Source organism: Diaphorina citri, unplaced genomic scaffold (genome assembly GCF_000475195.1).
Source record: "Diaphorina citri unplaced genomic scaffold, Diaci psyllid genome assembly version 1.1 scaffold1667, whole genome shotgun sequence".
NCBI classification, from domain to species: domain Eukaryota; kingdom Metazoa; phylum Arthropoda; class Insecta; order Hemiptera; family Psyllidae; genus Diaphorina; species Diaphorina citri.
Window position 1 is genome coordinate 33481 of NW_007379093.1, and position 14145 is coordinate 47625.

At 36.6% G+C, this 14145-nt stretch overlaps 4 protein-coding genes across 4 annotated transcripts; 2 read left to right on the top strand and 2 right to left on the bottom strand.

Moving 5' to 3' along the window:
* Positions 1-4263: 4263 nt before the first annotated feature.
* LOC103516800 lies at positions 4264-4969 on the top strand. Its single transcript, XM_017447213.2, has one exon. The coding sequence runs from the start codon at positions 4544-4546 to the stop codon at positions 4940-4942; it is 399 nt and encodes a 132-aa protein (XP_017302702.1). The 5' UTR covers positions 4264-4543; the 3' UTR covers positions 4943-4969.
* Positions 4970-6660: 1691 nt separating this feature from the next.
* LOC113470564 lies at positions 6661-7099 on the top strand. Its single transcript, XM_026829100.1, has one exon. The coding sequence runs from the start codon at positions 6661-6663 to the stop codon at positions 7015-7017; it is 357 nt and encodes a 118-aa protein (XP_026684901.1). The 3' UTR covers positions 7018-7099.
* Positions 7100-7901: 802 nt separating this feature from the next.
* On the bottom strand, positions 7902-10188 carry LOC113470561 (piggyBac transposable element-derived protein 4-like). Its single transcript, XM_026829097.1, has one exon. The coding sequence runs from the start codon at positions 9898-9900 to the stop codon at positions 9229-9231; it is 672 nt and encodes a 223-aa protein (XP_026684898.1). The 5' UTR covers positions 9901-10188; the 3' UTR covers positions 7902-9228.
* A 1373-nt stretch (positions 10189-11561) lies between these two features.
* LOC113470562 lies at positions 11562-13628 on the bottom strand. The gene is made up of 2 exons (XM_026829098.1): positions 13009-13628; positions 11562-12877 (listed from the first exon to the last, which is right to left on the bottom strand). The coding sequence occupies exons 1-2, from the start codon at positions 13207-13209 to the stop codon at positions 12470-12472; spliced, it is 609 nt and encodes a 202-aa protein (XP_026684899.1). The 5' UTR covers positions 13210-13628; the 3' UTR covers positions 11562-12469.
* Between the last annotated feature and the right edge of the window lie 517 nt (positions 13629-14145).

Below are 14145 nucleotides of genomic sequence, written 5' to 3' on the forward strand. Positions count from 1 at the left end.
AAACATGTCAATAAAAAAGCAGCACTAACAGCATACTATGGATACATTTATTCAAATCTGAATTATGGAGTTATTTACTGGGGAACAAGTACAGATCTGGACAGAGTGTTTAGGTGCCAAAAAGCCTGCATTAGAGCCTTATTTGGCTTGCCATACAGACACACATGTAAAGAAACATTTATCGAAAACAAAATACTCACTCTACCATCTATTTATATATTGCAATGCATATTATTTGTACACCAATACTACAAAGATTTTTTTGAAAATAGGGAGAGAAATCACATCCATAGAACAAGAGAGACAAACAGAAAAGCTTTAAACACAATAAAAACTAAATTTAGCCACATACAAAATAGTCCACCAAATAAATTAATAGTACTCTACAATAAATATTTACAAATAACAAAGAAAGAAACAATAACGAACATTAAAACATATCTAAAAGATTTCCTAGTGAATGAATGTTCATATAATACAGCTGAATTTTTACAATATCAAAATGGGGAGGGTAAAAATTAAATTCTTCCTCTATTCTTAAGTAGCTGGGTACTATATATTTTTCTTTTTTATAGTCTAGGTACCGTTGTACTATGTTTTTATATTTTATACTCTAACGTTGTACTATACAGCATTTTGTTCTATGTACAAGAAAATAAATAAATAAAATAGTGTTGGTAGAGCTAGAGGAAACTGTTAGTCGGAGGTTCAAGGAAATCGCTTTCGAACGAGTCGCGAATTAATGGCGTTTTAGATCAAGATATAAGATCACAGTTCACAAGTTGATAGAAGATGGCACAACACGATAAGATAAGAGAGATAAAAAGATACACCCACTCACTTCTGATATTTTTGGAACACTGCCGGTCGGTGCCGATGCATGCCGGGTGTAGGCTCTGAATTTTTACAATATCAAAATGGGGAGGGTAAAAATAAAATTCTTCCTCTATTCTTAAGTAGTTAGGTACTATATATTTTTCTTTTTTATAGTCTAGGTACCGTTGTACTATGTTTTTATATTTTATACTCTAACGTTGTACTATACAGCATTTTGTTCTATGTACAAGAAAATAAATAAATAAAATAAATAAAATAGAATTAAAATATTTAACCAATACCGCGTTAGGTCACATCTTAGTTTAACAACGCCTTACTTTCATGAGGCTTAAATAACGTTAGGATGTCTTTTTCTTTTATTTCCTTTCCTCTGGACCAATGATGTGTACTGTTGGTAGTTTTGTGAACATCTTGAGTATAATGCTGGAAGTGCTGATTCTATAAACTGGAGATACCTATAGAATTAAAATATTTAACCAATACCGCGTTAGGTCACATCTTAGTTTAACAACGCCTTACTTTCATAAGGCTTAAATAACGTTAGGATGTCTTTTTCTTTTATTTCCTTTCTTCTGGACCAATGATGTGTACTGTTGGTAGTTTTGTGAACATCTTGAGTATAATGCTGGAAGTGCTGATTCTATAAACTGGAGATACCTACCAAATATCTCATGGAAATTTGCATTGATTTGAGTTGCTTAGTTTCAATTGATTATTATAATATTATTAAAAAAAATTTCTCTCTCCATTTTATTATACTTGAAAATAATATTTTTATTCAAGTTAGTTTGATACAAATTTCTAATCCACTATATTCTACGTGAGCTCTTGTCACACTAATTACAGCTTTCACTCACCTCTTAATAGAATGGTCAGGAATGCCAATAACGGCGATTTTAATTTTAATTAAATTTACTCTTTATTACTACTCTTTATTAGGTACTTTTTACTTTCCTTTTATATTTTTTTTTCTACTGTATTTGATTGTTGTTTGTGTTTGTTTAGTTTTAGTGTATTTTTTTCTATTGTAACTTTTGTATAAAGGGTTAGTCCCGTAAATAAATAAATATTGATTTTACTGCACACTGCCTGAAATAACACCTGGGTTAGTGAACTTACTTTCAGCTCAACTCTATTTCAACAGTATAGTTATTTTATCATTTATTTGCTCACATTCCTTTCGAAGGGAATTATATGGTATTACCCAGTCTGAGGCTAACTCAACCACCTATGTGTCACAAGGCCCTTGTCTTGGTTCGATTCCAAGAGCCCTTGGGGAAAAAGGCTTAACTTCCCTGAGATTTATCCGTTGGCAGGAGTGAAAACCAGAAGTTTTGGGAGCGGGTTTTCCAGCTTCTCCCAAAGAAGTTGGTGGCGTCCGATATTAACCAAATGGTAAGTTAGTTACAACATCAGTGATATCCTTTAATTAAAATTTAAGCTCCCTACGCCACTACTATGGCGAACTTATGCCATAACTTCCATGCAAGATGATGTTGGCACATCCGCAGATCAACCTGTAGATACTCGCATGCAAGATGATGTTGGCACTTCCGCAGATAAAGAAAAAAGGGACAGAGAATAGGTTTTATTGTTTCTTGTTTGGGATATATTGCCTGAAGCTCAGGCGGCCCCGCCATGGAATGTTTGATTCGTCCACACAAAAATCCTCTGCTGGCGTGAGTGTATTTTGAAATACGTGAATTAACTTTTCCAGTAAGTGTTGAATTTTGTAAAGAAGGTCACCTTCTTGAGTGTCATTATCTCCAAAGTGCAACATACACATGATCAATTCAAACTTATTACGAGACATTTCTTTAGACACTTCGTTACTGAAGAGTCTATTTGTAGACCAATAATCTCGGACATGGGGCAATTTCATCAAACCCTGCCACATAAGCATGCCAAGGAAAACTTTCAAAGTTTGCACCGTTATGTTGTCCCACTTTGACATTCGTGCAGAAGGTTTATCACCACCTGATGTATTTACAAGTTTATTGTATCCGTACTTGTTTGTTTCGTCTACTATTAGCTGCAAAATCTCTTCGGATACGAAATACATGTAATAATCTTCGGGAGGTTTTCCGTGAAGTGCATGTATGGCAGCATCAGAAACTCCTGTGTTTGGAGGTGCACTATACACAAACTTTGGTAGTGTTCCACTGGACTCTCCCCAAGTGATACCTTCCAGGATATGTTCAACAGATTCTTCTCCTCTTGTTACAGTTCCCTCTGTCAAACCTCTTAAAAAAAAAAGATTCCGAAACCAAAACATAACCTCAAATACCAAATTGGTATTTGAGTGCGTGTTGATATAGCGATATCAAGTAGTAGTCTGGAAGTCTCACGTTATTTGAGGTTATGTTTTGGTTTCGGAAACTTTAAATTTCTATGAATACGAATGTAATTGTAATTTTTTTCTATGATTACTGTTGGAAATAGTAGCCCCGTAAAATTCTTTATCGACGCCTATGAATACGAATGTAATTGTAATTTTTTTCTATGATTACTGTTGGAAATAGTAGCCCCGTAAAATTCTTTATCGACGCAATATGCAATGCACCGCTAAAAAGCGCCGTGTTTATTAAAAGAAAATACAATTTATCCAAAACAACCAAAGTGGCCTCTCTTTGTTATAAATTTTGCCCACTTCTCATCGGTCATTCCGACTCGCCGGTTTGATAAATTTGATCTGTTCAAAAATGGCTTTTGTGTAACTTGCTGAATTTGATCTACTCGCCATTCTTTTGGAACCCTCGCCTCTTGCCCCCTTTTGGAAAGCCTCGCCATTCAAATGAAACCATCACCTCATCACTGCTGGACCGGGTGGTAAAAGTATCCTCGTTAATCTAATCCCTCCTTTCTCTCATCTTTCACTTTTGCTACTTTCTAAGGCCGGCCATTCACGATGAGTTTTATCTCATGAGTTGAACTCATGAGTTAAATAACTTATCGTGTGTGGGTGTTTTCTATCAGATAAGTTCAACTTATCTGATGAACTCATGGGTATTGAAATTTCATAATATTTATCTCATGAGATGAAGTTAAGATGAAGTTATCTGATCGTGTGGGGGGGGGAGATGAGACATCAGTTAAGTTGTCAGATCAGATCTGATAGAAGTGCTATTTTTTTCTCGTTTCTTTTGTTAATTTTTTTTTTTTTTTTGTTTTGTTTTTTTTTTTTTTTTTTTTTTTTTCGTTTCTCGTTATTTGTTTTTTTTTTCGTGTTATTTGAGTGTTTTTTTTTTTTTAATAAGAGTGTTTAAAAAAATGAGAGAATTCGGAAGCTTCATTTTCAAATTTAAAGATTCTATTACCGCCCGGGGCGGATTTTATCCTGATGGGATAGTGTTCGTTCTCGGAACGGCTGGCTTTCTCCTATCCTGTCTTCCTTCTCTCTTCGCTTTCGGGACGATAAGACCATAGCAGTTACAGTTCCCTCTGTCAAACCTCTTTAAAAAAAAAGTTACAGTTCCCTCTGTCAAACCTCTTAAAAAAAAAAGATTCCGAAACCAAAACATAACCTCAAATACCAAATTGGTATTTGAGTGCGTGTTGATATAGCGATATCAAGTAGTAGTCTGGAAGTCTCACGTTATTTGAGGTTATGTTTTGGTTTCGGAAACTTTAAATTCGAAAATGAAGCTTCCGAATTGGGAAATCTAGTCACTCTGAAAAATTAATCTTTTGATAATCGTAGGTTATCATGGCGTCACGAATGAATGAGGTAATAGCAGAATTGATCGGGATGTATAGATCCGAGATATGTTTGTGGAATAAGAAACACCAGGATTACCATAACCGCATAAAACGACAAGCTGCAATGGAAAAACTTGCCAAGAAATTTGCGGAAGTTGAACCTGGAGCTACTCCAAAGACTACTCAGCTGAAAATCAACAATTTGAGGGCAGCTCACCGAAAGGAGAAACTGAAAGTTGAGGCGTCGATGAAGTCTGGTGCTTCAGCTGACGACGTGTACAAGCCGAATCTATGGTATTTCGACCTGTTCGATTTCTTGGCAGACCAGGACATTCCACGGATCTCGCACTCAAATATGGATGATGATGACGACGAGGTAAATAAAACACTTCTTCTTTTTAGTTAGTTTAGTTTGGTCTTTATTTTTACACAAAAGAATAACGATATTTTTTTATTTATTTACTAGCTCATGGCTGCAAACTTCGTTTTGAAAAAAAAAAAAAAAATTGTTCATAACTTTTGTTCCCCGGGGATTGAATCCGGGACCTTCCGATTTATTTATTTAAGGGGTTTCACTATTGAAGAGATAGCGAAAAATGTCCGGGAGTAGACCATACCTAAACCAATCTGTTCTCTCCAAAATAATTATCAAAATTACAAACTTCTTTACCGTTCGATCCCCAGCAACGGGAACTTTTTTCTGAAAAAAGCTCGAGTATGGTCTATAGTTTTTGGTATCGTTTTACCCCCTTTTTTGCAAAGCGAAGTTTGCGGGCATGTGCTAGTCTATGTAGGTACATTTTTTTTTTTTTTTCGATATTTCTCAGTGTCAACGAATTTTACTATTTTTTGGAACCGTTACCAAATAAGCATGTAACTTCTTAACTGTAAGTCGGAAGTTGCACCATTCGATTCGGCGGGAAAAAATACATAAGATAGACTATTCACATTTTTGAAAACGTCGTAAAAATTGAAATACAATGGTGAAAAAACGAGATCAATATCATTTGTCGTTTTCAAATAAGAGCAAAATTACTATCGGATGGCCATAGTACATGTCGAGCGTCGAGTTGCAGCAGGAATAGTATTTGATGTGCTAGGAACATCCACTGGAAGAAGACCTCTATCATCTTCATCTTCAGAACTGAGAGAATGAGCAACTCTTACACTATCATCGCCAAACAGCGCTCTTCTATTGTCACCAGCTGGATTGAAACTTGGATCTGCGTCAGAATCGTCACATGATGATGGGGAGCTGCTGTCTGATTCAGAGCCACTCAACATTAGTTCTGAATCATTCATACTTCTGTTGAGTTCAATTTCTATGCTTTCATTTGTAAGAAAAGACATTTTCCCTAATATAACCTAAAAGCGAGAACCGGCGTGAACGACCTGGTATTCCAGAGTTAAAGCGCCTCAAAGGAAAAAAAAAAAAAAAAAGAAGTTGCACCATTCGATTTGGCGTTGATTATTGTTTTAAAAATTATCATTAGTATTATGGCAAAGACGCGTCGTGAAAGGAAAAAAAAAAAAGAAGTTGCACCATTCGATTTGGCGTTGATTATTGTTTTAAAAATTATCATTAGTATTATGGCAAAGACGCGTCGTGTCTCTCTTCGATTTCGGGACGATAAGACCATAGCAGTTACAGTTCCCTCTGTCAAACCTCTTTAAAAAAAAAGTTACAGTTCCCTCTGTCAAACCTCTTAAAAAAAAAAGATTCCGAAACCAAAACATAACCTCAAATACCAAATTGGTATTTGAAACCCGAGTTGGTAAACGAGATGTGATGGTTTTGAGCACAGAACACAATGATGACATGGTTGAAATCGCTAGAAGGGGCGGCACTATCGTATGGCCTTTCGAGGCTCGGGTCCTCACTTGACCAGGATCTTTGTGACCCTCGGCGCGTATTATAACTATAAAGTGCAACTAAACTTAAGATTAATAGAAGATTAAACTTAAAATTAATAATAGAAGTTCATGTAATATTATTTTAAATGTTAATGAACTTGTAGCTTCTCATCCGAGATAAAAAAAAAAAACATTTTTCTCCTGCAAAAAAGAGCAGTTCGTGCTGTTTTTGGCTTTGCAAGACACATATCTTGCAAGCCCATCTTCAAGATGTATAGATCCGAGATATGTTTGTGGAATAAGAAACACCAGGATTACCATAACCGCATAAAACGACAAGCTGCAATGGAAAAACTTGCCAAGAAATTTGCGGAAGTTGAACCTGGAGCTACTCCAAAGACTACTCAGCTGAAAATCAACAATTTGAGGGCAGCTCACCGAAAGGAGAAACTGAAAGTTGAGGCGTCGATGAAGTCTGGTGCTTCAGCTGACGACGTGTACAAGCCGAATCTATGGTATTTCGACCTGTTCGATTTCTTGGCAGACCAGGACATTCCACGGATCTCGCACTCAAATATGGATGATGATGACGACGAGGTAAATAAAACACTTCTTCTTTTTAGTTAGTTTAGTTTGGTTTTTATTTTTACACAAAAGAATAACGATATTTTTTTACTTATACTAGCTCATGGCTGCAAACTTCGTTTTGCAAAAAGAAAAAAAAAAAAAAAAAATTGTTCATAACTTTTTTTCCCCGGGGATTGAATCCGGGACCTTCCGATTTATTTAATTCTTCATTTTATGCATGGCCTCCACAACTTCATCCATGGTAAGGTCAGTTATATCTTCATTTCTTACTTCGATTTCATCCCAGGTTACTAATTCATGCTGAGGGAATAGCTTTTCTGCTTCTCTGACTTTTTCTTCTGGTTTCAAAGGTCTGTGTGGTGATAACTTAAACTTGTTACACACTATCTTATAAGCGCTTCCCCAAACGTTTTTGTTATTTTGATGGTCACTAAGATTTTCTTCATCTGAGACCCGCCAGTTTATAACTCTTCGGAAAAGTGATTTTGAACTAAGAGTGATGTCAACTCTTGACGAACTACTTCCCCTCACAAAAGTAGGCGTGTCACCTCGGTTCAATATCTCCAATCCAGTTTCAACGATCCATTCCGATAATATAGTTCCCCTCTGATCTTCTCTGTTAGAGCCCCATTCTTGTGACTTGGCGTTGAAGTCGCCTCCTAATAAGATTTTGTCACAGGTTGACTGACGAATTTCATCTTTTAGTTTGTCAAGGTAATTCACAAAGGCTTGATTCGGAACGTTCGGGGATATATAGCAGCGGTGATGGTGATGGTGATGGTGATGGTGATGGTGGTGATGATGATGATGATGATGATAATAATGATTATAATAATAATAATAATATGACAAAGTCGAAAAAATCGGAGACGTCATGAGAAAAAGAAGGGCCTCCTTTTTTGCTCACCTAAAAAGAATGGTGGTGATGATGATGATGATGATAATAATGATTATAATAATAATAATAATAATAATAATATGACAAAGTCGAAAAAATCGGAGACGTCATGAGAAAAAGAAGGGCCTCCTTTTTTGCTCACCTAAAAAGAATGGACACAAAGAAACTCACAAAAAGAATATTTGACTTTTTTGATAGAAATGGAAATACCCCAATAACCTGGTTTAAAGAAGTTAAGGCGGATTTAAAAGAAATGAACATCGACGAAAGAGACATAGAAAACAGAGCTGTATTCAAACAAAAAGTAGACGCATTCATAGGATTCACAGAAAGAAGAAAGAAAGCAGGAGGAGCAGCATGGACAGAGGAGAGACGAGAACAACACCGAGAGCGCATGAAAATCTATTGGATCCAGAGGAAGGAACAGAATAGGAATAGAAATAGAAGATAGTGCTATCATGTATTTGATTTTTGTGGTCCCTAGTTGGCCAAATTCGAAATAATAATGATAATATTTTTTATTGTATTTTTTACCTTTCGGTGTTTACAATTTTCTTAAAACTACACCTTAGAACTAAAACTTATGATACTAAACTAAAAAATAAACCTAAATCTATACGAAGTCCTATATGCAGGCACCTATCGCAGCAGTATGCACCCATGTAGTAGTAAAAAAAAAAGAGGAAAAAGAATAAAAAGCAGAAGACGAAGAAGGAGAGGAAGAAGAAGAAGAGGGAAATAAGAGGGGGGGGGGAATGGAAGGAGATGATTAATAAGGAAGGAGGGGGGGAAGAAGAAGAATCCCAGGTCATACTGTCAACCTGTAAATTCCTCGAAGGAATAGGGTGTGAGTTTAAGGAGTCGCCCTTTGAGAGAGTTTTTGAAGTCTAAGAGACCAAGTAACTTTACTTGGTCCGATAGACTGTTATAGAGTTGAATACCCTCCCTAAGGAAAGATCTATCCATGATTTTGTTTGAACTAAGGAGTAGTTTGTTCTTATTTCTTGTGTTATGATCATGGATTTCACTTTGCCTAAAGTGGGTGGGGGCGACTCTATGTACTAGAATACAGGTATCCAATATGACCTGGGCATAGACAGTTAGGATTTGTCTCTCCTTGAAGATGGGCTTGCAAGATATGTGTCTTGCAAAGCCAAAAACAGCACGAACTGCTCTTTTTTGCAGGAGAAAAATGTTTTTTTTTATCTCGGATGAGAAGCTACAAGTTCATTAACATTTAAAATAATATTACATGAACTTCTATTATTAATTTTAAGTTTAATCTTCTATTAATCTTAAGTTTAGTTGCACTTTATAGTTATAATACGCGCCGAGGGTCACAAAGATCCTGGTCAAGTGAGGACCCGAGCCTCGAAAGGCCATACGATAGTGCCGCCCCTTCTAGCGATTTCAACCATGTCATCATTGTGTTCTGTGCTCAAAACCATCACATCTCGTTTACCAACTCGGGTTTCATCACGACCCGTGTACACTTTCAGATTCCATGTATATCCTCCCTGTACGCATAGCTTGAAGAGTTTGATGCCGTACTTATGTTTCTTGTTTGGGATATATTGCCTGAAGCTCAGGCGGCCCCGCCATGGAATGTTTGATTCGTCCACACAAAAATCCTCTGCTGGCGTGAGTGTATTTTGAAATACGTGAATTAACTTTTCCAGTAAGTGTTGAATTTTGTAAAGAAGGTCACCTTCTTGAGTGTCATTATCTCCAAAGTGCAACATACACATGATCAATTCAAACTTATTACGAGACATTTCTTTAGACACTTCGTTACTGAAGAGTCTATTTGTAGACCAATAATCTCGGACATGGGGCAATTTCATCAAACCCTGCCACATAAGCATGCCAAGGAAAACTTTCAAAGTTTGCACCGTTATGTTGTCCCACTTTGACATTCGTGCAGAAGGTTTATCACCACCTGATGTATTTACAAGTTTATTGTATCCGTACTTGTTTGTTTCGTCTACTATTAGCTGCAAAATCTCTTCGGATACGAAATACATGTAATAATCTTCGGGAGGTTTTCCGTGAAGTGCATGTATGGCAGCATCAGAAACTCCTGTGTTTGCACTATACACAAACTTTGGTAGTGTTCCACTGGACTCTCCCCAAGTGATACCTTCCAGGATATGTTCAACAGATTCTTCTCCTCTTGGAACATTTGCTGAGCCATTCGTTTCAGATTGTGGTGTTGGGTCATCCTCTGCATCCGAGTTCGATTGTGCCAGGAGATTTGGAAATCTTCTACTCAATGCTACTTCGAAACTTTCTGGAAACTCTTCAAAAATTTGAAAGCAGTGTTATCTGCAAAGTGCCGAAAGCGGAGCAGCAGCTCAAATCTCTTTCTTGGCATGAGCTTTCGTCCAAAAGGAAGGGAGAAAACTTCATTCGTACTCCAATAATCACTAATTTTTGGTAAAGTTACAATACCCATCCAACCGAGTATAGCAATGAAGTTATTCATTTCTTGATTGTCTGTAGGAACCCAATCATGAATGCGGGACTGAGGTTGCGCATCTCCTGACATCACTACTTGTGTCGCATACAAATTTGTTTCCTCTACCATTTTGCTGATGATGGGTTCAGATAGGAAGAGTCCAAAATAATCAAGAGGTTCTGATTGAGCCAGGAAACTGCTGAATTTTGGATTCATTCCTCCTTCTGCATCAAACTCGAAGTCACAAAAATGTCCTTCAGGCTGTGTCCACTCTAAATCGTGATGTGGGCTCCGCATGGCCATAGTACATGTCGAGCGTCGATTTGCAGCAGGAATAGTATTTGATGTGCTAGGAACATCCACTGGAAGAAGACCTCTTATCATCTTCATCTTCAGAACTGAGAGAATGAGCAACTGCTCTTCCACTACGATCGCCAAACAGCGCTCTTCTATTGTCACCAGCTGGATTGAAACTTGGGTCTGCGTCAGAATCGTCACATGATGATGGGGAGCTGCTGTCTGATTCAGAGCCACTCAACATTAGTTCTGAATCATTCATACTTCTGTTGAGTTCAATTTCTATGCTTTCATTTGTAAGAAAAGACATTTTCCCTAATATAACCTAAAACCGAGAACCGGCGTGAACGACCTGGTATTCCAGAGTTAAAGCGCCTCGAAGAAAAAAAAAAAGAAGACATTTTCAAACATTACCTTGTGTAAAAATCTGATCTAAAATCTGAAACATAAAAATCAAAGTCTGCAAAGGACACAACAGAGTATCTACTTGTCACAATAACTTCTGAAGATACTCTTTTATGTCCCTTGTAAGCATAATCTGAAACAGAAAGGAAGAATGACTGTGTTACAATCTGTTACATTTATGTCACACAAGGCGTGGATCAATAAAAATTCGAACATTTCCTTATCCACGCCCTGTGTGACGTTAATGTTACACAACGAAAAAATACCTAAGGCGGAGAAAGGAAAAAATAATATACATATTCGGGCAGTTAAAGTGATACTGGTGGCCAGAAAAAAAAAAAAAAAAAAAAAAAAAAAAAGGGAAATTTTTTTTTTTTTTTTAAATGGTGATTGTATTCATACTTGTGATTACGATTATAATTTAATACAACTAGGGAAAGAGGAATGTTGGGGCATCATTTAATACAACTGAAAAGTTGAGGGGGTAGACGAGAAGGGAGCTGTGAACAAACACAACAACTATGAGTGTTTTGAAGAATAAAAGGGTTTGTCCAGGAAATTTCCTTACTTGAAACTGATCACTGAGAGAATACATTGGATGATATGAAGCTACTTACATTCATTTTGAATCTCCCCTTGTAGATTAGGATTCACACCATTTTCACAACACACTCCTTTTCCAGGACAGACTTGGGGCCAAAACCCCCCAAATTTGAGCTTTACAGCTGCATTTTGGAGTTTTTTAATAAAATTTTAAAGAAGACTCTCTTGTCGACCAAGTTTTTTCAGAAGCGCACAAGAAGAATGAATTTTTACCGCACATTTTGGAGTTTGGTTTTTGGAAAAGCAGGAAATGGAATTTCAACGAGCTAAAAAATGATACAAGACTGCCATCAGGAACAGAGATTTTGAAATGATAAAGATCAGCTGATTAAATTTCCATGATTTCCGGACTCGACTGTCCAGCAGCGCTAAAACAGACTCTGGTGATGAATTATGAACTAACAAGGTGGTTTACATACGATGCAGAAATCGTTCCAAATGAAGCGGAATTTAAAAAAAAAGCTTATTTCCACGGCGCTGAATGTCCTTTAAACTGCCTAAAAACTGCCCAAACTGCCAGTGATAAGAAAATTTGAAAAACAAATCTTACGGCGGCAAATTTCAAACTTTAAACATTTTCTCAAGTTGTTATCAGTTTTATCAACATTTTAGTTTTATTTCACTTCTCTTTCAAATAAGTGATGAGATATTGGTACAATATAACAAATTATAATCTTAATCATAATTATTATTATTATTATTTTTTTTGGCCATCACTGGAAGATTGACACTGAAGAAAAGAGAAAAGAAAATGAACAATAAGGAAAAGGCATGTATAGATCTCCTGCTGTTTTGTGGGTCCTCACGTACAATTGGGCGGAAAAGATGGGTCAAGAAGTGGATGACAGAAAGAGCATGCGAAGTACTAATTTCTGTTCTACAAAGTTATATGAAGGTAAGTTGTAGCTTCTAGTAATATGTCTTATCAGGGGTAAATTGAGAAAAACACGACTCAAGTGAAGTAAAGGTCTGGTCAGGCATGTTATACACCCCGGGGGAGAAGTGACTACACTTGAGCTGCCACTGGTATATAATTGGGAAGTATAGGTTCGGTCAGGCACTTGAAAGGGAACTTGGTTGGTTTCAACGTTAATTTTGACAGAATTCTTATTGAGTGAATTCATACTGGCTTCGAAAAGAATATCATTTATACCCTTCTCTGCATACATTCTTTGTTGGGGCTCTAATTCTTTTAACTTATCAGCCCAAACTTTGGCAATATTGAAATATTTGTCTTCCTTGTCTGCTTTTAAATATACTGGCTTCGAAAAGAATATCATTTACCCTTCTCTGCATGCATTCTTTGTTGGGGCTCTAATTCTTTTAACTTATCAGCCCAAACTTTGGCAATATTGAAATATTTGTCTTCCTTGTCTGCTTTTAAATAGTTGCACGCCATATTAAGCAATTCACGCCATATTGATCGCGTTAATGGCGCAATTTTACCGCTGAAATTCGGTAAGAATTTTCTATACCAACTCAACATACCGAGTATACGACGAAGTTCTTTTATGTTGCGCGCTGACGGGTTGTCCAATATAGGTCGAAATTTCTCAGGATTAGTTCGCATACCATGTTCATCTATCACAAAGCCTGAATACTTTATTTCTTTAGTGCAGAATTCGCAATTCGCTCTTATTCCAATTGATTTTAAGATGAGCTTGATGCAATCGGATGAATACTTCTTTTAACAATTTAAGATGTTCTTCGAAGCTTTCTGAACCAACGATAATGTCATCAATATATTTAAATACATTATTTGAGTTGTCTATAGTCTTCTGAATGGTGGGAGTTATTTCATTTCCCAAAACTAGGTCTATAAATTTTTGAAATTCGCCCGGGGCATTTCGGAGTCCAAAACACACAACGATGAATTCATGTGTACCTAAGTTAGGCACTTGGAATGCTTGATCTTATATTATAAGAACAGGATCCATTCACTCATTCACAGTTCACACACTGATCGCTCTATCTCGAGAACCACAACACCTAGAAAGCCGCAAATATATAAATATCAAAAATCGATCTGGAAAAAGCATTTTGGTTAATACCTCTATCGCCAGAATGCTGTAAATATACAGCATTCCAAGTGCCTAACTTAGGTACATATGAATTCACCGTTATGTGTTTTGGACTCCGAAATGCCCCGGGCGAATTTCAAAAGTTTATAGACCTAGTTTTGGGAAATGAAATAACTCCCACCATTCAGAAGACTATAGACATCTCAAATAATGTATTTAAATATATTGATGACATTATCGTTGTTTCAGAAAGCTTCGAAGAACATCTTAAATTGTTAAAAGAAGTATTCATCCGATTGCATCAAGCTCATCTTAAAATCAATTGGAATAAGAGCGAATTCTGCACTAAAGAAATAAAGTATTTAGGCTTTGTGATAGACGAACGTGGTATGCGAACTAATCCTGAAAAAGTTCGACCTATATTGGAATACCCGTCACCGCGCAACATAAAAGAACTTCGTCGTATACTCGGTATGTTGAGTTGG

Bases quoted from the DNA above. Each gene is read 5' to 3' on its own strand.
- LOC113470564 (XM_026829100.1), top strand. From the start codon at position 6,661: ATGTATAGATCCGAGATATGTTTGTGGAATAAGAAACACCAGGATTAC.
- LOC103516800 (XM_017447213.2), top strand. From the start codon at position 4,544: ATGGCGTCACGAATGAATGAGGTAATAGCAGAATTGATCGGGATGTAT.
- LOC113470562 (XM_026829098.1), bottom strand. From the start codon at position 13,209: ATGCGAACTAATCCTGAGAAATTTCGACCTATATTGGACAACCCGTCA. The intron at 12,878-13,008 runs GAAGACAAATAT...AAAGCAGACAAG, and splicing joins ACTATTTAAAAGCAGACAAG to GAAGACAAATATTTCAATAT.
- LOC113470561 (XM_026829097.1), bottom strand. From the start codon at position 9,900: ATGTATTTCGTATCCGAAGAGATTTTGCAGCTAATAGTAGACGAAACA.